This window comes from Natator depressus, chromosome 2, assembly GCF_965152275.1.
Source record: "Natator depressus isolate rNatDep1 chromosome 2, rNatDep2.hap1, whole genome shotgun sequence".
In the NCBI taxonomy this organism is placed as follows: domain Eukaryota; kingdom Metazoa; phylum Chordata; order Testudines; family Cheloniidae; genus Natator; species Natator depressus.
The window spans coordinates 181,716,707-181,735,170 of record NC_134235.1 but is presented as its reverse complement, the minus strand read 5'-3'; the positions used below and the strand labels follow the sequence as shown (position 1 = coordinate 181,735,170).

The 18,464-nt window shown below is 42.5% G+C and overlaps 1 protein-coding gene across 1 annotated transcript in view; it reads left to right on the top strand.

The window, feature by feature from the left end:
- The window catches only part of CRTAP (cartilage associated protein), a 39,844-nt gene that overhangs the window by 3,766 nt on the left and 17,614 nt on the right, over nucleotides 1-18,464 (top strand). Inside the window, exons 2-5 of the mRNA XM_074945482.1 lie at nucleotides 2,889-3,038; nucleotides 5,128-5,299; nucleotides 11,603-11,731; nucleotides 15,516-15,661. Of these exons, the coding sequence (XP_074801583.1) occupies nucleotides 2,889-3,038; nucleotides 5,128-5,299; nucleotides 11,603-11,731; nucleotides 15,516-15,661 (597 nt within the window). The remainder of the gene's footprint in view (nucleotides 1-2,888; nucleotides 3,039-5,127; nucleotides 5,300-11,602; nucleotides 11,732-15,515; nucleotides 15,662-18,464) is intronic.

The window sequence follows — 18,464 nt, the reverse complement described above, 5'->3', positions numbered from 1 at the left end:
CCCAACCTGTCTTCACCACCCATTCCCTTTACAGAGCATGTAGTCTTTACAAAGTACTTTTGATTACGATAGCAAGCATGCCTGATTCATAAAATGTTTATGCATAAAGTATTCAGTAAATTCCTAGAGAACGTCAGTGCCTTAACTCAAACAACAACAAAAGTATATGAGAGATCATTTGCAGAATATATTATAATTTGCAATTTGATTCAATCATCAGCTTTAAGAGCTTTACGTGGCTTCTACATTCTAGGCATCTTGCAGCTATAAATCACTGAAGGCCCCACAAGCCACTTCTTGACTGATGGGTTTTGTTAAGGAAGGACTGTTTGTCATTTATTTTCTCCATAATACCACTGTTGGGAAACTTTGGATGAAATTTTTCAGGTCACTTAGTATTTATTCGTGTGAGTGTAGAAAAGAAACTTTGCCACGTCTCAGCTCCTGGGAGCAGATATTCTTATTCCTGCATTTGCTCCTTTGAAGGGTCAGGTTTGTCTTTCTCATTTCTGCTGAGTTTACTTTCTTCAATATGTATACAACTTTATTTTTAAATGTAGCACACTGAGATTACAAATAAATCATGGACTAAGCAAAAGAGAAATAAAGATCAGCCTAACCACCAAACAGGTTTGAAGAGTAAAGCACAAGACACAAAGCAGAACTGGACATTTGACGAAAGTGCAGCTGAGTTTATTCTTGGCCTTTGCTATGTCTGGCCTGATTACACATATAATATGTGGAGAAGGCTAATAAATGCTACTGGCAACATTCCAGCTCCTTGACAGTTATAGCTTCACAGCAGCCAGGATATACTTAACGGTGGGATTGGCAATTTTGTGCCCTTTCTCCTCTTGTTTTAGTCAGTGGGAATGAAATTTTTCTTTCTATAAGCAAAAATGTTGGGGTTTTGTGCATGTTTGTTTTGGGGTTTTTTTCATAAGTATATTTGCATAAGCTACTTCAGACATTGTGAAGAGCCCACTGGATTGTGTTGGCCAGGATCTTAGCTTATCATAGCATGGGATGGGGAGAAAATGGTTTAGCACTTCCAGAAATGTGAGATGATTCCCTCCCCCACACCCCGCCTCCAGCTAACTTGGCATGTAAATTGTTCTAGGTACCAAATGCATATTTTGCTAAAAGAAAAGGAGTACTTGTGGCACCTTAGAGACTAACACATTTATTTGAGCATAAGCTTTCATGAGCTACAGCTCACTTCATCGGATGCATGCAGTAGAAAATACAGTGGGGAGATTTTATATACACAGAGACCATGAACCAATGGGTGTTACCATACACACTGTAACGAGAGGTTTCAGAGTAACAGCCGTGTTAGTCTGTATCCGCGAAAAGAAAAAGAGTACTTGCAGTACCTTAGAGACTAACAAATTTATTTGAGCATAAGCTTTCGTGAGCTACAGCTCACTTCATTGGACTGTAATGAGAGTGATCAGGTAAGGTGAGCTATTACCAGCTGGGCGGGCGGGCGGGGGCGGACCTTTTGTGGTGATAATCAAGGTGGGCCATTTCCAGCTAAATATCTCTGATGTGGCTCAAAGGGACAATGTCAGTTTGAAATCTGGTCAATTAAAGAAATGACCAGGTAGTGTATTGGCCTATCAGTCCACTACCCAATTGTTGTGGGTTAATAACAGGATTTTCCTAGGTGATTTTTTGTTTGTTTTTTAATATTTTTCTGTCCCCTGTTGCTGTGTGAATGATTACACAAACAGCCGAGGAAGCTGGCAGACTGAGCCCAATTCAGCATCCATTTATGCACAAAAGTGGCGCAGGATTGGGCCCTATGCAAAGGAAACTGTTAATGTTGTGCATTGACCGTTATATGAATTGGGAGAAAACATTTTTTTTTAAAATTGCCGGTCTCTTTGATTTATAATAATCATAGCTGCTACTTGTAACAATAGGTAGTAACCATTAAGACAGAATGAACAGTTCAGAACTGTGTTGGTAGCAGTAAAACTCACCAGAATCATGTCACCTTTACTCTGCTGATGCTTGGCAATGCTTTCGAGAAGCAGAGCAGACCCACTGGAGCTGTGGCCTCACTAATTGCCCTCCTTTCCCACCATTATCTTTTGTTCTCTGCATAATGGGTGTCTGATTAAATTCTTCATGTTCCACAATGTAGTACCTTACTGCAGGTTATTTAGATTGTGAACTCCTTAGCTCATAGACAGTGTTTTTTTTTTCTGGGTTTTGTACAGTAGATTGTAGAGCAGATTATCGGTGTTTAAGAAATAAAAAGTAAGACACCAGAGCAAATGTAATACTTGAATTACAAAATAGCATCCAGAAATCTAATGATCTGGAGTACGTGACTTTTAGGCAGTCAAACAGTGGAGTGATTTATTGTAATTGAGCAATATGGCATGTCCTAGTGCCTTGCAACACTTAGGGTGTGAATTCATGGTAAATACACATGGTAAATGCATATTTTTTTTCCTCCAGTTTATGCCAGGAATCAGTCGCTTTTTTTTTTTTAATAGTGTAACTCCACACCACACAGTTTTGTTGAAAAAGAACATTGGGTACAATTCCTCTTCAGACCTGCAAAGAAAATGTTTAATGTGTGTGTTATTCTGCTTCAGAGTTGAAGTTGGTTCTCTTTATTTAAATAAATACATCTTTTCGTTCGGTATTTACCACTAAATCTACCTTCTGGTTCTCGTAGCCAGTCAGTTATATGAACTTGCTGATTCTGGAGTTGTATTGCTTTGCATGCAGAGTGAAAAGTCTCCAGGGGTCATTCATCGATTCTGCAAAGTGGAAATAAATATATGTACAATGAGATGGAAGGAAAGTTTGCTGGCAAAAATCAAATAACTTAAAAAAGCAGCTTGTTGTGTGTTGTTCTTCCTGTTTAGGCTAATAACTTTCCAAAAGCCATTGCAGCAGCTCATACATTTCTGCTGAAGCACCCAAATGACGAGATGATGCAGAGGAATATGGCTTATTACAAGAGCATGCCTGATGCCGAGGAGCATATTAAAGACTTGGAGACAAAGCCATATGAAGTAAGTTCTCTACCTGCAGTCTGCTCTCCTTGAATACCTCCACTGACTTTCTCTCTCATTGCATTAGATTCAAGGTTCTCATTCTTCTATATAACCTTGCTCTGAACTCTATCTCTATTTTCCATCCCATTCCCTCTCATCTTCCCAGTCACCCGTTTGCTACTTTCTGTTCCTCACATCCTGTGATATTACCCTTTGTGTCTGGGGCAGTCTCCTTTTTTTCATCTGCCAAAAATCTCCTTTCTCCTCTGTCAAATCCCTTTTTATAACTCATCTCAAGCATGCTGTCTCGTACCCTCACCTCATTACAGTAAATGTAGCTACAACACGAGTACATTGATTTGAAAGCTTGCTCCTTTTGACCTGGAACTTTATGCCCGTAGGAGTGTCATCCAGCTCTCTTATAGTAAACCATGAAGTCAAAGCAGCCTTTATATAATAGTGTGCAAGCTGAGGGCCAGATCCTGCTAAGATTTAACCACCATTTAATTTTGTGCATGTGAGTAGTGAACTCAACAGGACTAGGCAAGTATGCAAAGTTATTCAGGTGTGTAAGTGCAGGATCAGGGCCTAAAACAATTAGGAAATATATCTACGCTGCAAAGAAAACCTGTGGCACCGAGTCTCAAAGCCCAGGTCAATTGATTTGGGCATGGGTTGTGGAGCTAAAAACAGCAGTGTAGATGGTCTAGCTTGGGCTGAAGCTGGGGCTCCAAGACCCTCCCCCCCTTGCCAGGTTTCAGAGTCCAAGTTCCAGCCCAAGTAGGAACTCCATATTGGTGTTTTTACCCCTGCCGTCTGAGCCCTGCAAGTAGGAGTCAGTTGACCTGGGCTCTGAGACACAATGACACAGGTTTTTCTTTGCACTGTAGACATATCCTAGAACTCTCGTTAGGTCATTTGGAGCCTGCTGAAAAAATATATTTTTAAAATTTGATTGTGGCTCAGGTGTTAGAGAACTTATACCTTCATTCTCCCACTTCCCTGGTCCTTCTTGCTTAAACAAAAAGCAACAATTACCTGAAGTCCAAAGGTGCAAACAATTCAATGTTTATTGGGGTAAACTTCCAGCAAGCTTAAATCCAAGTTCCTTTTTCTTTATTTTCAAATCCCAATTTACTTCCTGTTTGCCCCTAATTTATATAGAAATATTCTTAGCTATATCTTAACCAATCATTCTACTGAATTTACCTAACCAATCCTAACATGTTGTAACATAATTATCTAACCAATTATATCCCACCACCTTAATTAGTTTACACCCAGCAAAATTAATTATACAGCAAACAAAAACAATCACAAAACCAGAGAAAAACCATAAACATAGAAAAGTAAAAACTATAATAACAAAACAATACAAAAGTAAAAATTTCACAACTACATCTATAAAGACATAGGGTTTCCCAGCTGTGTCTATTAATAAGTAAGTTCTTACCAAATAAAAAACTATCAAACTAAATTTCCTTTTACATCTTCTAGGCTCTTCCCTTTCTCTAAAGGTAATAAATCAAATCGCCTTCCTAACAACCCCAGATTGCCTTATTTCAATATAACTAGTTTAAAATGTAAAAATGTAACTATACACTTCCCAGCTTATGGCTGCCTCTGCTGCTTGGCCAAAGGCATTAGCCTAACGGGGTCTAAAAACGGGGCCTCAAACTGTCACAGTAAAAAAAGGCCCTTACACAAATTCTCTATTTTATACCTCTATAACTAGCTAAATAATAAACATATACCTAAATTCTTAAAGTATAGGCCTTTACAAACAGGCTTAAAGATCTGTATTCTAATATCAGGGTCACACTGAAATCTCTCTTCCACAAACTTATCTATCAGCTATCTGAAATAGGAATCTTGTCCCTCACTCTAATAAATACCTTGAAATCTCTCTTGATTATGTACATTTACTTACTTATTCCCACGTGTTACTTGGATAAATGAGATTGTATTAAGATTGAGAAATAAGTGGCATTCATTGTATTTGAATCCCCATAATTCAACATTTTCTTTTTATTCACTGGAGCCCATAGTGCGACTACTTTTTCCACAGGTTAAAAACTGCTACTTCTTACTCCTGCTTGTTTTTCAGACTCTCTTTGTCAGGGCTGTGAGGGCATACAATGGGGATAACTGGAGGACCTCCATCTCCGATATGGAGCTGGCACTTCCTGATTTCTTCAAAGCCTATGAAGACTGCCTTGCAGCCTGTGAAGGCTCCCGGGAGATCAAAGATTTTAAAGACTTTTATCTTTCAATAGCAGGTTGGTGTTCGGCAGCACCTTAATTCTAGGACAGGGGTGGGCAAACTTTTTGGCCCAAGGGCCACATCTGGGAATAGAAATTGTATGGCAGGCCATGAATACTCACAAAATTGGGGTTCGGGTGCAGGAGGGGGTGAGGGCTGTGGCTGGGGGTGCGGGCTCCGTGGTGGGGCCAGAAATGAGGAGTTCAGGGTGCAGGGGTGGGGCGGGGGCGGGTGGGGTGCAGGAAGGGGTGCAGGCTCTGGCTGGGGGTGCAGACTCTGGGGTGAGGCTGGGGATGAGGGGCTTCGGGTGCAGGAGGGTGCTCTGGCCTTGGATCGAGGGGTTTGGAGGACAGGAGGGGATCAGGGCTGGGGCAGGGGGGAGGCTCAGAGGTGCAGGCTCCAGGCGGCACTTACCTCAAGCGGCTCCCAGAAGCAGCGGCATGTCCCTTCTCCGGCTCCTACGCGGAGGTATGGCCAGGCGGCTCTGCACACTGCTCCGTCCACAAATGCTGCCCCTGCAGCTCCCATTGGCCATGGTTCCCAGCCAATGGGAGCTGCGGGGGCAGCACTTGGGGCAGGGGCAGCATGCAGAGCGGAGCCCCCTGGCTGCTCCTAGGCATAGGAGCCGGAGGGGGGCCATGCCGCTGCTTCCAGGAACCACGTGGAGCAGCCCCAACCCTGCTCCCCGGTTGGAGCACTGGAGCAGGAGCTGGCGGGCTGGATCTGGCCTGCGGGCCATAGTTTGTTCACCCCTGCTCTCGGACAAGGAGTCTTGAATACGTATTTTAGTTTCTAAATGAGTGTCGTTGGTGTTGCTTTTCATGCTCCTCGTTCTGCATAGTGACATACACAACATGATGCCTCATCAATGCTAGATTGTGGCCTATGTTAAAGAAGAATTATAGTTGGCCTCATCAATAGGCTATCTTGTCTTTGGAAAACATAGGTACTATAGGAAATCCATAATGGAGGGTGTTAATATAGAGAAAAATATTAAAGTGAAATGTGTTGATGTTTCTAAATATCTGAGTAGCCTTCTAGGAAATGGTAGGAATTTCTCTGTTTAATTAGCAGTATTAATCCAGACCCATTTCTCACCAGTAACTTTGTTTGCTATTGAGCCTCTGTCACCCTGCCTGGTATGGCTTACAACTCGGAGTGCCAGTCTCAGGTCAGACTGTCAAGAAACAGGGCAGACACCTCAAACTGGTAGTATATTCTATAATTAGATTACACCAAGCCGGTAACAAATGTGCACTCCTGGATCACTATATTAGTTTTACCATGGAACCACAGACAGTCCCCTTACCACCCAGGCAAACTAGACTTTGTGTTGAAATGAAAAAAAATCACCTCAATTTTGGTTACTTCCAACTCCAAGGGGTTGGTCACTTACCCCAGGTCAGTGGATATTCTGGATCTCACACCAAAGACAACACCGACAGCTAATTTCTCTAGTAAACCAGCTAAAGATGTATTAGCTAAGGAAAAGAAATTAGAATTATTGAGAGGTTAAAGCAGATAAAATACATTAATAGGTGAGTCCAAGTTTGTAAGTTCAAGATGCTAGCAGAGAAGTAGTAATCTGCTAATTTTCTATAAGTTTCTCAGGGTTACCTAAAATAACTTTGAGGATCTCTGTCCAGTCACTCAGTATTCCACCCTGTCAGAATCCATCAGTCCAGAGATGCAGTATCATTCCCTTAAACCAGAATTTATAGATTCTGCTCACAGAAGACCATCTGAACAGTGTCCTCACCCAAGTGGGTTTTGATGAGTAGCAGTTGCAGATTGAATTTCCATTATTCAAAGCAAGGGTCATTGTGTTCAAGTCAACATTCTATTTCCTGACATTCACAAGTAATTTAGTTAGGTTGTGTCTGTACTACGGACCTTTCAGCAACACAGCTGTACCGCTACAACTATGCCACTGTAAGGTCTCCCATGTAGCCGCTCTTTAATTAAACCACCCCAAAGAGTGGCATTCGCTATGTTGGCAGGATAGCGCTGTCCACACCAGCACTTTTGTAAGTGAAATTTATGTTGGTCGGGGGGTGTATTTTTCCCACCTCTGATTGACAAAAGTTTTAAGTATAGACAAAGCCATACAGTGATATACATAATGCAGTTGCCTGCCATTACATTATAATAGGGATAGATAAATGAAACAATACAAGTGTCTATCATTTATTAGCATTCACGAAGTTCTAACACCTGAATATACATACACTTTAATCTGGGGTTATTTAATTACAGGGACATACATAATGTAATGCGATTGCAATCAACCGCTTATAGATGAGTGAAGACAATGCCATTAACATTCCCTTTCAACTCAGCTAACACAAGTGAATTGACCTTTAGCTCTGATTTGAGCTGGTAACCTGCTAGACAACATCACAGCCTCAACATTTGACCTGGAAAATTTCTCCTCTGCAGTTTGTACTGTGAATCTCTGTTGCATGCTCTGCAGTAGACATATAGACTGTTCGTTGAGGAGGAATATTTTTCCTCATATAACTTGAAAAAAAATTTAAATGCTGCATCTCACAGAATATAATAAGAAAAGCCACAGTTTTTGTGTTATCAAAATGGCATGTGTAAGTTTCCCTTGCTTCTCAGTAACAATGGCAATAAATACCATCCCCAGAGCTATGTGAACCTTAGTAAAGTGGTTGCAGACATGCTTCTTTTCAAAGGTGGGTGTCTGGTAACAGCACTAGAAATGCAGCAGAATTTCTAAATTGCCAAAAGGATTGCTAGCTTGACCTTGTATCCTGAAATGTCTCAGCACCACCAGTGAAGATAACGTTTTTAATGGAATTATAATTGACAGCAAGTATGGGGAAATGGGTTCCTAATTTTATTAGTAACACTTTTATATTGGGGGGTCCTGAATTATGGATAATAGTTGTATACAAAAAGAAAAGGAGTACTAGTGACACCTTAGAGACTAACCAATTTATTTGAGCATAAGCTTTCATGAGCTACAGCTCACTTCATCGGATGCATGAATGTGCATAGAGATATGTTGTATACAGATATGCGCCCCAGAAATCCTTTTGCTGATTGCCTCAAGTAGTTTAGATAAGATATAACACCAAATCACTAACCACTGCGTTCAGAGATACCATATCTCTTGTGAAAGTAGGAGTGATAAGCCCTGATGTCCTAATCAATTTCTGATGTGGGTAATTACATTCTGCCTTCCCAGGGAAGAAATGTAAGTAGCAGAATACGGACCCTGGACTTCAGGAAAGCAGACTTCGACTGCCTCAGGGAACTGATGGGTAGGATCCCCTGGGGGAATAACATGAGGGGGAAAGGAGTCCAGGAGAGCTGGCTGTATTTCAAGGAATCCGTATTGAGGTTACAGGGACAAACCATCCCGATGTGTCGAAAGAATAGTAAATATGGCAGGAGACCAGCTTGGCTTAACGGTGAAATCCTTGTGGATCTTAAACATAAAAAAGAAGCTTACAAGAAGTGGAAGATTGGACAGATGACCAGGGAAGAGTATAAAAATATTGCTCGGGCATGTAGGAATGAAATCAGGAGGGCCAAATCACATCTGGAGCTGCAGCTAGCAAGAGATGTTAAGAGTAACAAGAAGGGTTTCTTCAGGTATGTTGGCAACAAGAAGAAAGCCAAGGAAAGTGTGGGCCCCTTACTGAATGAGGGAGGCAACGTAGTGACAGAGGATGTGGAAAAAGCTAATGTACTCAATGCTTTCTTTGCCTCTGTCTTCACGAACAAGGTCAGCTCCCAGACTGCTGCGCTGGGCAACACAGCATGGGGAGTAGGTGGCCAGCCCTCTGTGGAGAAAGAGGTGGTTCGGGACTATTTAGAAAAGCTGGACGTGCACAAGTCCATGGGGCCGGATGCGTTGCATCCGAGAGTGCTAAAGGAATTGGCGCCTGTGATTGCAGAGCCATTGGCCGTTATCTTTGAAAACTCGTGGCGAACGGGGGAAGTCCCGGATGACTGGAAAAAGGCTAATGTAGTGCCCATCTTTAAAAAAGGGAAGAAGGAGGATCCTGGGAACTACAGGCCAGTCAGCCTCACCTCAGTCCCTGGAAAAATCATGGAGCAGGTCCTCAAGGAATCTATCCTGAAGCACTTACACGAGAGGAAAGTGATCAGGAACAGTCAGCATGGATTCACCAAGGGAAGGTCATGCCTGACTAATCTAATCGCCTTCTATGATGAGATTACTGGTTCTGTGGATGAAGGGAAAGCAGTGGATGTATTGTTTCTTGACTTTAGCAAAGCTTTAGACACGGTCTCCCACAGTATTCTTGTCAGCAAGTTAAAGAAGTATGGGCTGGATGAATGCACTATAAGGTGGGTAGAAAGTTGGCTAGATTGTCGGGCTCAACGGGTAGTGATCAATGGCTCCATGTCTAGTTGGCAGCTGGTATCAAGTGGAGTGCCCCTGGGGCCAGTTTTGTTCAATATCTTCATAAATGATCTGGAGGATGGTGTGGATTGCACTCTCAGCAAATTTGCGGATGATACTAAACTAGGAGGAGTGGTAGATACGGTGGCAGGTAGGGATAGGATACAGAGGGACCTAGACAAATTGGAGGATTGGGCCAAAAGAAATCTGATGAGGTTCAACAAGGATAAGTGCAGGGTCCTGCACTTAGGACGGAAGAATCCAATGCACCGCTACAGACTAGGGACCGAATGGCTAGGCAGCAGTTCTGCAGAAAAGGACCTGGGGTGACAGTGGACGAGAAGCTGGATATGAGTCAACAGTGTGCCCTTGTTGCCAAGAAGGCCAATGGCATTTTGGGATGTAAAAGTAGGGGCATAGCCAGCAGATTGAGGGACATGATCATTCCCCTCTATTGGACATTGGTGAGGCCTCATCTGGAGTACTGTGTCCAGTTTTGTGCCCCACATTACAAGAAGGATGTGGATAAATTGGAGAGAGTCCAGCGAAGGGCAACAAAAATGATTAGGGGTCTGGAACACATGACTTATGAGGAGAGGCTGAGGGAATTGGGATTGTTTAGTCTGCAGAAGAGAAGAATGAGGGGGGATTTGATAGCTGCTTTCAGCTACCTGAGAGGTGGTTCCAAAGAGGATGGTTCTAGACTATTCTCAGTGGTAGAAGATGACGGGACAAGGAGTAATGGTCTCAAGTTGCAGTGGGGGAGGTTTAGGTTGGATATTAGGAAATCTTTTTCACTAGGAGGGTGGTGAAACACTGGAATGCGTTACCTAGGGAGGTGGTAGAATCTCCTTCCTTAGAAGTTTTTAAGGTCAGGCTTGACAAAGCTCTGGCTGGGACGATTTAACTGGGGATTGGTCCTGCTTTGAGCAGGGGGTTGGACTAGATGACCTCCTGAGGTCCCTTCCAACCCTGATATTCTATGATTCTATGTTCATCCTGCATTTTCAATGGATACAGTAGTCTTCACTTCTGGGAGGAAAGGGGGCTTAGTGGATAGAGAAAAGGAACTGAGGGGCCAAGTTCTTGATCTTTTACCGTCTGTCATTGACTCACTGTATTACCTGTCACTTCCATTTTGCTGACAAAGGAACTGAAGTGCCAATATCTACTTTACCTGGGTGTTGAGTTTTAAAAAGTTATTAATGTTCGGGACTTTGAGATCCTTTAAAAGGCTCTGTAAGAGGTATATCTCAAAATTATTTATTACTTCTGGTTCTAACCTGTTTTGAGCTGTTGAGTGGTTTGTAATTGAGTTTGTGAACTTGAATTTAGGATCTTGTAGGATGAAAGATGTTCTGTGAATAAGTTACCATATTTGCATCTATTTTCTTGAGACCAAATACCGGAGAAAGGCAAAAAGCTACAAACTGTAAGGTTGTTTTGGAATACCTTTACCTTTCTCCTTGGCATGACAATATCCAGTAGTATCAGCTTTTATTTTGTGACAAAACAATTAAATAAGACTGCAAAGATATCAACTACTTTAAAAAAATCACTATTAAGGTCACAGGTAGAAATACAGCAGTACTCCATTTCAATCATTTAATAGATAGAAATATCATTGTATATAAAATGTGTCAACACAGGCTGCCTGTATGTGTCTGTAAAACATAACATAGCTGTTTACTTTGACTGAAGCTTTTGGTCTGAAGTCACTGGGGCCTGCATTCCAGAAGTGCTGAGCACTAACACTTCTCATTGACTTCAGCTGGAATTGTGAGGGCTCAGGATCTCTGAACATCAGGACCTTGGTGTCCGGGACCCAGGGGAGTGATATGGAGCCATAATGTATAGGGGAGCTGGCTGCAGGAGTGCTTCTGAAACAGCTAACTGTGTTCTATCTCTGTTTTCCTTTAGATCACTACACTGAAGTCCTTGAATGCAAACTGCAGTGTGAAAGTAGCCTGACTCCAGTCATAGGAGGCTTTGTTGTAGAGAAGTTTGTGGCAACCATGTACCATTACTTACAGTTTGCCTATTATAAATGTAAGTAGTGTTTTGGGTCTTTTTAAAAAATAAGCTTGGGATGGTACTGGCAAGCCTCCTCCAGTGACAATGGTTTAGAATATTTTATTTAGAGCATCTTGAAATTGCAATTAATCTATTTTGAACCTAAAAGTCAGAGATGTCTAGTCTCCTCTTTCTCCCCAGGCATGTGTAAGTGCCATTGATATCTATGCGAGACAAACATATGTGAGGAGAGGTGAATAGCCCCCATATGAAATTGATTTGGGAGAAAAGCATTTTATGGCCTGATCCTGCCAAGTGCTGAGCCCACTCCACTCCCACCGAAGTGACAGAAATTGTAGGAGGTCCTTGGCTGTTAATGGTCTCTAATCAGGTTTCTATTAGAGAAATGAAGACTTGCATCTTAGACAATTACAGAATAAGCATGACTTGATTTGTCACATTCTGCTGCAGTCCTTTGGGCTAGTCTACACTGGCAACACTAAAGCACTGCTGTGACAGCGCTGTAATGTGACTTGTGTGGCCGCAGCAGAGCGCTGGGAGAAAGTAAAAAAATCCACCTCAACGAGCTCCCAGCGGCTCCCAGCGCTGGTACAGTCTACACGGGCGCTTTACAGTGCTGAAACTTGCTGCGCTTGGGCAGGGGGTTCACCCCCCTGAGCAAGAAAGTTGCAGTGCTGTAAAGTGCCAGTGTAGACAAGCCCTTTGACTCCTGTTGGTACAATCTACTGGTCCTTCTCGGCACTTATCTACACTGGGGACTTCTGTACCAATCTATCTTAGGTACTTATATGGCCCTCATTACTGTAGTGCGTAAGCAGCTCACAATCATTAATGTATTTATTCTCAATACCCCTGTGAGGTGGGGAAATAGTGTTATCCTTATTTTACAGATAGGGAACTGAGTCACAGAGACACCAAGCGACTTTCCCAAGGTAGCATGGGCAGTGTATGGGGAAGAGGGAGTTGAGCTCAGGTCTTCTGAGTAGTCAAGCCACTGTCCCAACCACTTAACTATCCTTTCTTTCCTCTCCCCCTATTATAGACATGCTTCTCTGATGTACAGTGGCTGGCATTGGTGCATTCTGGGTTAAACTGCCTCAGTGCAGGCTATTTTTTACACAGGTGCAGCGCATGTACAGTAGGCATTTGCCTTGGTACAGCTAGATTATTGTAGTTATACAGTGCAGACAAGCCTTCAGTCCCACACTGTGGCTCGCAAAGCCTTTTTAAATAGAGAGATGTGCTGTTTTACCAAGACAAGAGAGCTTTTTTTGTTATATAGGGACTTCCAACTATTACAGCTAGGAAGAAGAGAAATTATGACCTAGAGGCAGTGCATCAAATATAATGCAAACGATTGAAAATTAATTATACAAGTAGTATTTTTTTCCACCACAAGGGACTGTAAACTGTTCCATACATTTTTCTTTTCATAGTAGGACCTCATTCATCTGACTAGAACTGGGGACATGCATAAAGAGGAAACCTATTATTGAAAACTGTGTATCAGGAATGATAGTTCTTATAAAGGCGTTTGGGTAAACGAGGTATTCATAGGGTGTACTTGGTATGGGAACTGCTGATATGGCCGCAATTGTGTATGGAAGCTTCCCTGCACACTTTCTATGATGGATATTTTTTCATTTGTCTTTGGATGACTCTGTGAATACTCCTCAATTATTAAAGTGCAGTTGTATTCTGAAAAGTGATTTTGTAAACATTGCCCCTGCTTTCTCAGCAGATGTGCTCCTTGCATATATTCAGAATCACATCTGCTGACTCAGTGACTAGAAGAATTTTCCTTGCTTTTTTTTTTTTTTTTTTTAATTTCTGCCAACTCTGCAGAGACAATGCAGCTGAGAGACTGAGCTAGGTTCTGTTCCTTGTTCAGAAAATTATTGTTTTCTAATTTCCAATCAATTACACCTTTGCAGCCCTCTGAAGGCAGGTGTAACAAAAGCCTAATTTGACCAGCTGAACTTTTATTGCTGTGGATATGTGAAAAGGTGTAGAAGGGTTGACTTACTGTGCACCCATTCATGGCTGGATATGGCACAGCAGACTCCTCCTCTAGTGCTCATTGCCGACAGCCACTCAGGCCTTGTAGTAGTCTGCCTCTTCTTGTGACTCAGCCCTCCAGCCAGGTCATGCTTTAGTTTCACCATTTCCAGAGTAACAAAGTCCAATGGAAAAAGTCCAGCATCCTTACAAAAGGGCTTTGGCCCCAATGGGCCCTGGTAGTCCACACCACCCTTCTCTTGGGGTTGTCAGGTGCCTGTCACTATCCTCCCCAGGAGCTGGTAGAGGAACCCAGGCCTTCCCACTACTGTGAGTTTCATTCCAGGGACCCTGTAACCAGCAGCCAAGGTCTGCTCTATCAAATTCCTTTCATGCTGCCTCATTAGACTTCTTCTTACCATAGCCTGTCAGCAGGCTTCTCCAGGTTTACCCTTCTCTCAGGACCAGGACTTGCAGGACTCTTTCTCCCACAACAAAATCCCCAAGCTAAAAGTACCAACTTAAATCGCCTTCTGCCCTCTTCAGGTGTGACTTTCCATCCCTCTTTGTTCCTCAGTGGGATACCTTGTAGGGCTCTCTGTGTGGAAGTCCAGATCCTGCCTTATTATCAGGCCTCTTCACCAGAGCTTGTGCCAGCCCGATGGCTGCTCTGTATGTTTCCTGGCCTCTTGCTAGACTTTGCTACTCAGGAGAGGATCCCCTGGGCTAACTCTTCCCTTGGCCTTCACCTGTGACCTTGCTGGTCTCTCCATTCTCTAACACCAAGAAAGTCTCCTTTTAAGATATGCTTCCACTCTTTATAGTCACCGTGACCAGCTCCTTCCCCAGCTGAGCTTCAGCTTTAATTAAGACTGGCCCATCCTCTGGGGGCAACCAGGTAGTATAATTGGCTTCGCAGGCCCACATTAATCCATTCCTTATCTGCATGGGCTACGCACCCCATGACATAAGGAAAGAGCCTGGCTTGACTTTCCAAGACCACATTGAGGTTGAAGGGCTGGTAGTTAGAAGGAACACATTTGGTAAGAAGATCACTGAGAATTTTACAGTCTCTTTTTAGGCAAAGACCTGCATTTTAAGAGCCAAATTCTGCCTTTGGATGAATGCCTAGCTTCTGCTGACTCCCATCAGAGGGTAAAATTCAGGCTTGAGTTGAGGTCTTTTGCCATTTGATTATCCACCTCCCTGTTTGCTCTTCCCTCACCCTCTTAACTCAGTTTTACCATAAAGAATGCCACAAAATGGGGGAAGATGACCAAACTGGGCCAATACTGCCCTGGTTGTTGGAATGCAGGGAAGAGTTTTTGGTTGTTATATAATATTAAAAAATAAAAATCAAATCATGGCAAAGTTTTTTCTGTGTTGATTGTAGACTTTTGATTTAAGATTATCTCTTGCATTTTTATGGTGAGAGAATTGTAAATCTTTCAAACAATCTCCAGAGTTAAGAAGTGGGCTCTTTGGAGCATGCCTTGCATATTGTCATCTCATGAAATAACTTCTGAGTGGTACACATCATTCATCCTGTTACTGGGCAAAGTTGTAGCCAGGTAATGTTCTATGAAAGCGTTTCAGAGTCAGCCAGGATGGGGATTTTTTTTGTTTTTGTGTTTTAAGTCCTTTATGGGTGGCTGTTTATTTTATACAGTTGGGAAGGAAGATTTGGGAGGAATACTGCACCTGTCATCACCTGAATTTCCTGAGTTTGGATAATAAAGGGAAATGTGGGCTGTTGCTCATTTACCTTCTCTGCAGGCTTATGTTTGTTTTATTAATTCAGTGAATGATATGAAGAATGCAGCCCCTTGTGTTGCTAGCTACATGCTCTTCGACCAGAAAGATGAAGTGATGAAACAGAACATGGTCTATTATCAATACCATAAAGACAAATGGGGACTCACAGAGGAAGATTTCCAGCCCAGACCAGTAAGTTGAGTGGGTAAATTGCTTGCAAGATGTCTCCTAATGTTACCCCAGAATCCAACAGAGTGGAAGTTATGGCAGAGAAGGATTGTTTAGAGGTTTTTGTGTCGAACACAATTCACTTACTAGAATCAGAGAGTTGTAAAAATATCTGTATATTGTGTAGAGAAGGATTTTACAATTCTTCCCTCTCTGCTGGAGTATACTGAGGTACACATTAATTCACTGAGATATCAAACATGCCTGTTTACCACCTTATCTACACTTGTTTATTTTATCTGCCTGCGAGGGCTACCTAACCAGTCACTAAAGATCTGGAGACTTCCAAACTAAGTGGGACCACAACAGCATTGGGACTCTTGTTGGTCACTTACTGCTTGTCAACAGATCACTCCCAGGTCATGAAGGCTGCCTGTTTTTCTTCTAAGTTCCGTAAGCACTGGAATGTAGCTATATTTAATAACCATATTTACACCATTTTCCACAAACCATTTCAGAACACATTTGTCTGGTTGCTGTGGACAGGAACAACCACATTAAAAAGGTTTTTCAGAAAGCAGTTTTATAGCCAGGGTGGCTGGGATATACCTATGGTGTATTACACCTAGCCACCTAACCTAGAATGCCTTCTGAAAAACCTTTTAACATGGCTTTCCTCCAAACAGGCCAGCCAAGCCATGTTATAATTCAGTTTAGCAAGGAACCAAGATAAAGTGCAGCTATACTTTGAAAAGTGACTCTGTAAAAATGGTATAATGGGGCTCTGTGTTGTTAGCTTCAGCTTAACTTCCAGATCCAATGTTCCCAATTTACAAGTAAAAAACTTTGTTGTTGTTTTTTTTACTTGTAAACTGCTTGCTCTGCAAACTCAGCCTGGGAACCAAGAATGAAGCTTGGTTCTTTCTCGTGCCTTCTTGCCAGTACTATGGTTCTGCATGCAAAATACATCATTAGTGACACGTGCACAACCACATCAGTTTCAGTGGGTTTGCATATGTATAACTGACTGGAATTCAGTTAACATTTCTGTTGATGATGCATGATCCAGAATAGAATCTGGCTCACACTCACTTAGGGTCTGTCTTCATTGCAGTTACTTTGGGTTAGTCTAGCTGGAGTGAGAGCAGCCACACTGAAACAACACTCAAGGTGCTGCATCCACACTGGTGCCGCTCTCATTCATGTGTGCCACTTAGACGTCTAGGTGCATGTCATATGATTCTTAGTACTGCAATAACCTGAACCGCTCCGTGAATTCTAGGAGAATTTGTCTGTCCTTTCTGGGCACATAGGGGAGAATTGTGGGAAGGCATTGGAGGACAAGCGGTATTCAAATGACACTAGCCTGTATCCACACTGTAGAGTGATCATGTTAGCAGCTGACAAGTTGTGCTCACTTGAACTTTGAGCTTATATCCCCTCTCAGGTCAACAAACTCAAGTTAAAAGCATGACCACTCGAGTTTAAGGGTTTTGTGTGTGGATGAGACTTGAGTTGGAACAACACGCGAGTTATTCCTCGACTTAACTTTGTAGTTAAGATAAGCCCTGAACTGTGCTGGCTTTGCAGGGCTAACAGGAGCAAAATGCAGTAAAATCTCATTGTCTCTACAGTCAGCAGATATGAGTCTCAGCTCACACAGGGAACAGATCTGGTGAGTGAGAAGGTGCCATTTTTATGTAGTCCCGTTTCAAAGTAGACGTGAACTTCAGCATTGGTCTTCAACATGGCTGCGAGATCCATAGGGAGTGACTTATGTAATGGCCATAAATGTAAAATTTCTAAGAAATTAGCCACCTGCAAATGCATTTAGGATGTGGAATGCAGAGAAAGAAGCACAGATACCCATACTTTGACACTGTAGGATTCATTGACTGCTTTCCAGGAGCTCAAATCCTGTAGCACCTCTGTGTTTATTACTATTTTAAATGCATACCACTGTGCTTATACTTTGATCCTCCAAAAATTATTATAAATTGCTTTTTGTTTGAATTGCCCAGCAGAAAATCCCACAGTTGACCTGCTTTGCATTCCCCTAGCAGTTACACAGGGTTAAGTTGGCCTGGGGCTGCATTTTGACCTTACGCTATGCTTTGGACACCCTTGTGAAGGAGGAGGAATCCTTTCTCCTGTTACCCTGCCTGAAAGAGTTATATGGAACAAACATTGCAGATGGTGGTAATATCACCAAACATAGCAACTGTTTACTATAAGATAGATTGTGATGTTCAGCCACCACTCTGAGTAGAGGGCAGTGCACTATACCTCAGCATGCAGAGGTGTGAGAACTAGGGGTGTGGCAGGTGCTGCAGCACCCCTAGGTTTCACTGTGAAAAGTTTGCTGGTGCTGTCAGAACAAAGCTACCATTATTTCGTGATTCTTGAGAATCCCAGAGCTGTGCTGCACCCGTGTGGCATGAGCAGGAATTGCGCTTTTTCAAGTTGCTTTTGAACACACATGGTTTGCAGCTTCATTAGCTGGCTTTCGGTACGCCAACTATAAAAAGTGTTCCAGAGCCACTGTCAGCATGCATCTCTCTCCATGGTTGGCCAACTCCATAGAATGATAGGTTTCAGAGTAGCAGCCGTGTTAGTCTGTATTCACAAAAAGAAAAGGAGTACTTGTGGCACCTTAGAGACTAACCAATTTATTTGAGCATAAGCTTTCGTGAGCTACAGCTCACTTCATTGGATGCATTCAGTGGAAAATACAGTGAGGAGATTCATATACACACAACAAGAAAAAATGGGTGTTATCATACACACTGTAAGGAGAGTGATCACTTAAGATGAGCTATTACCAGCA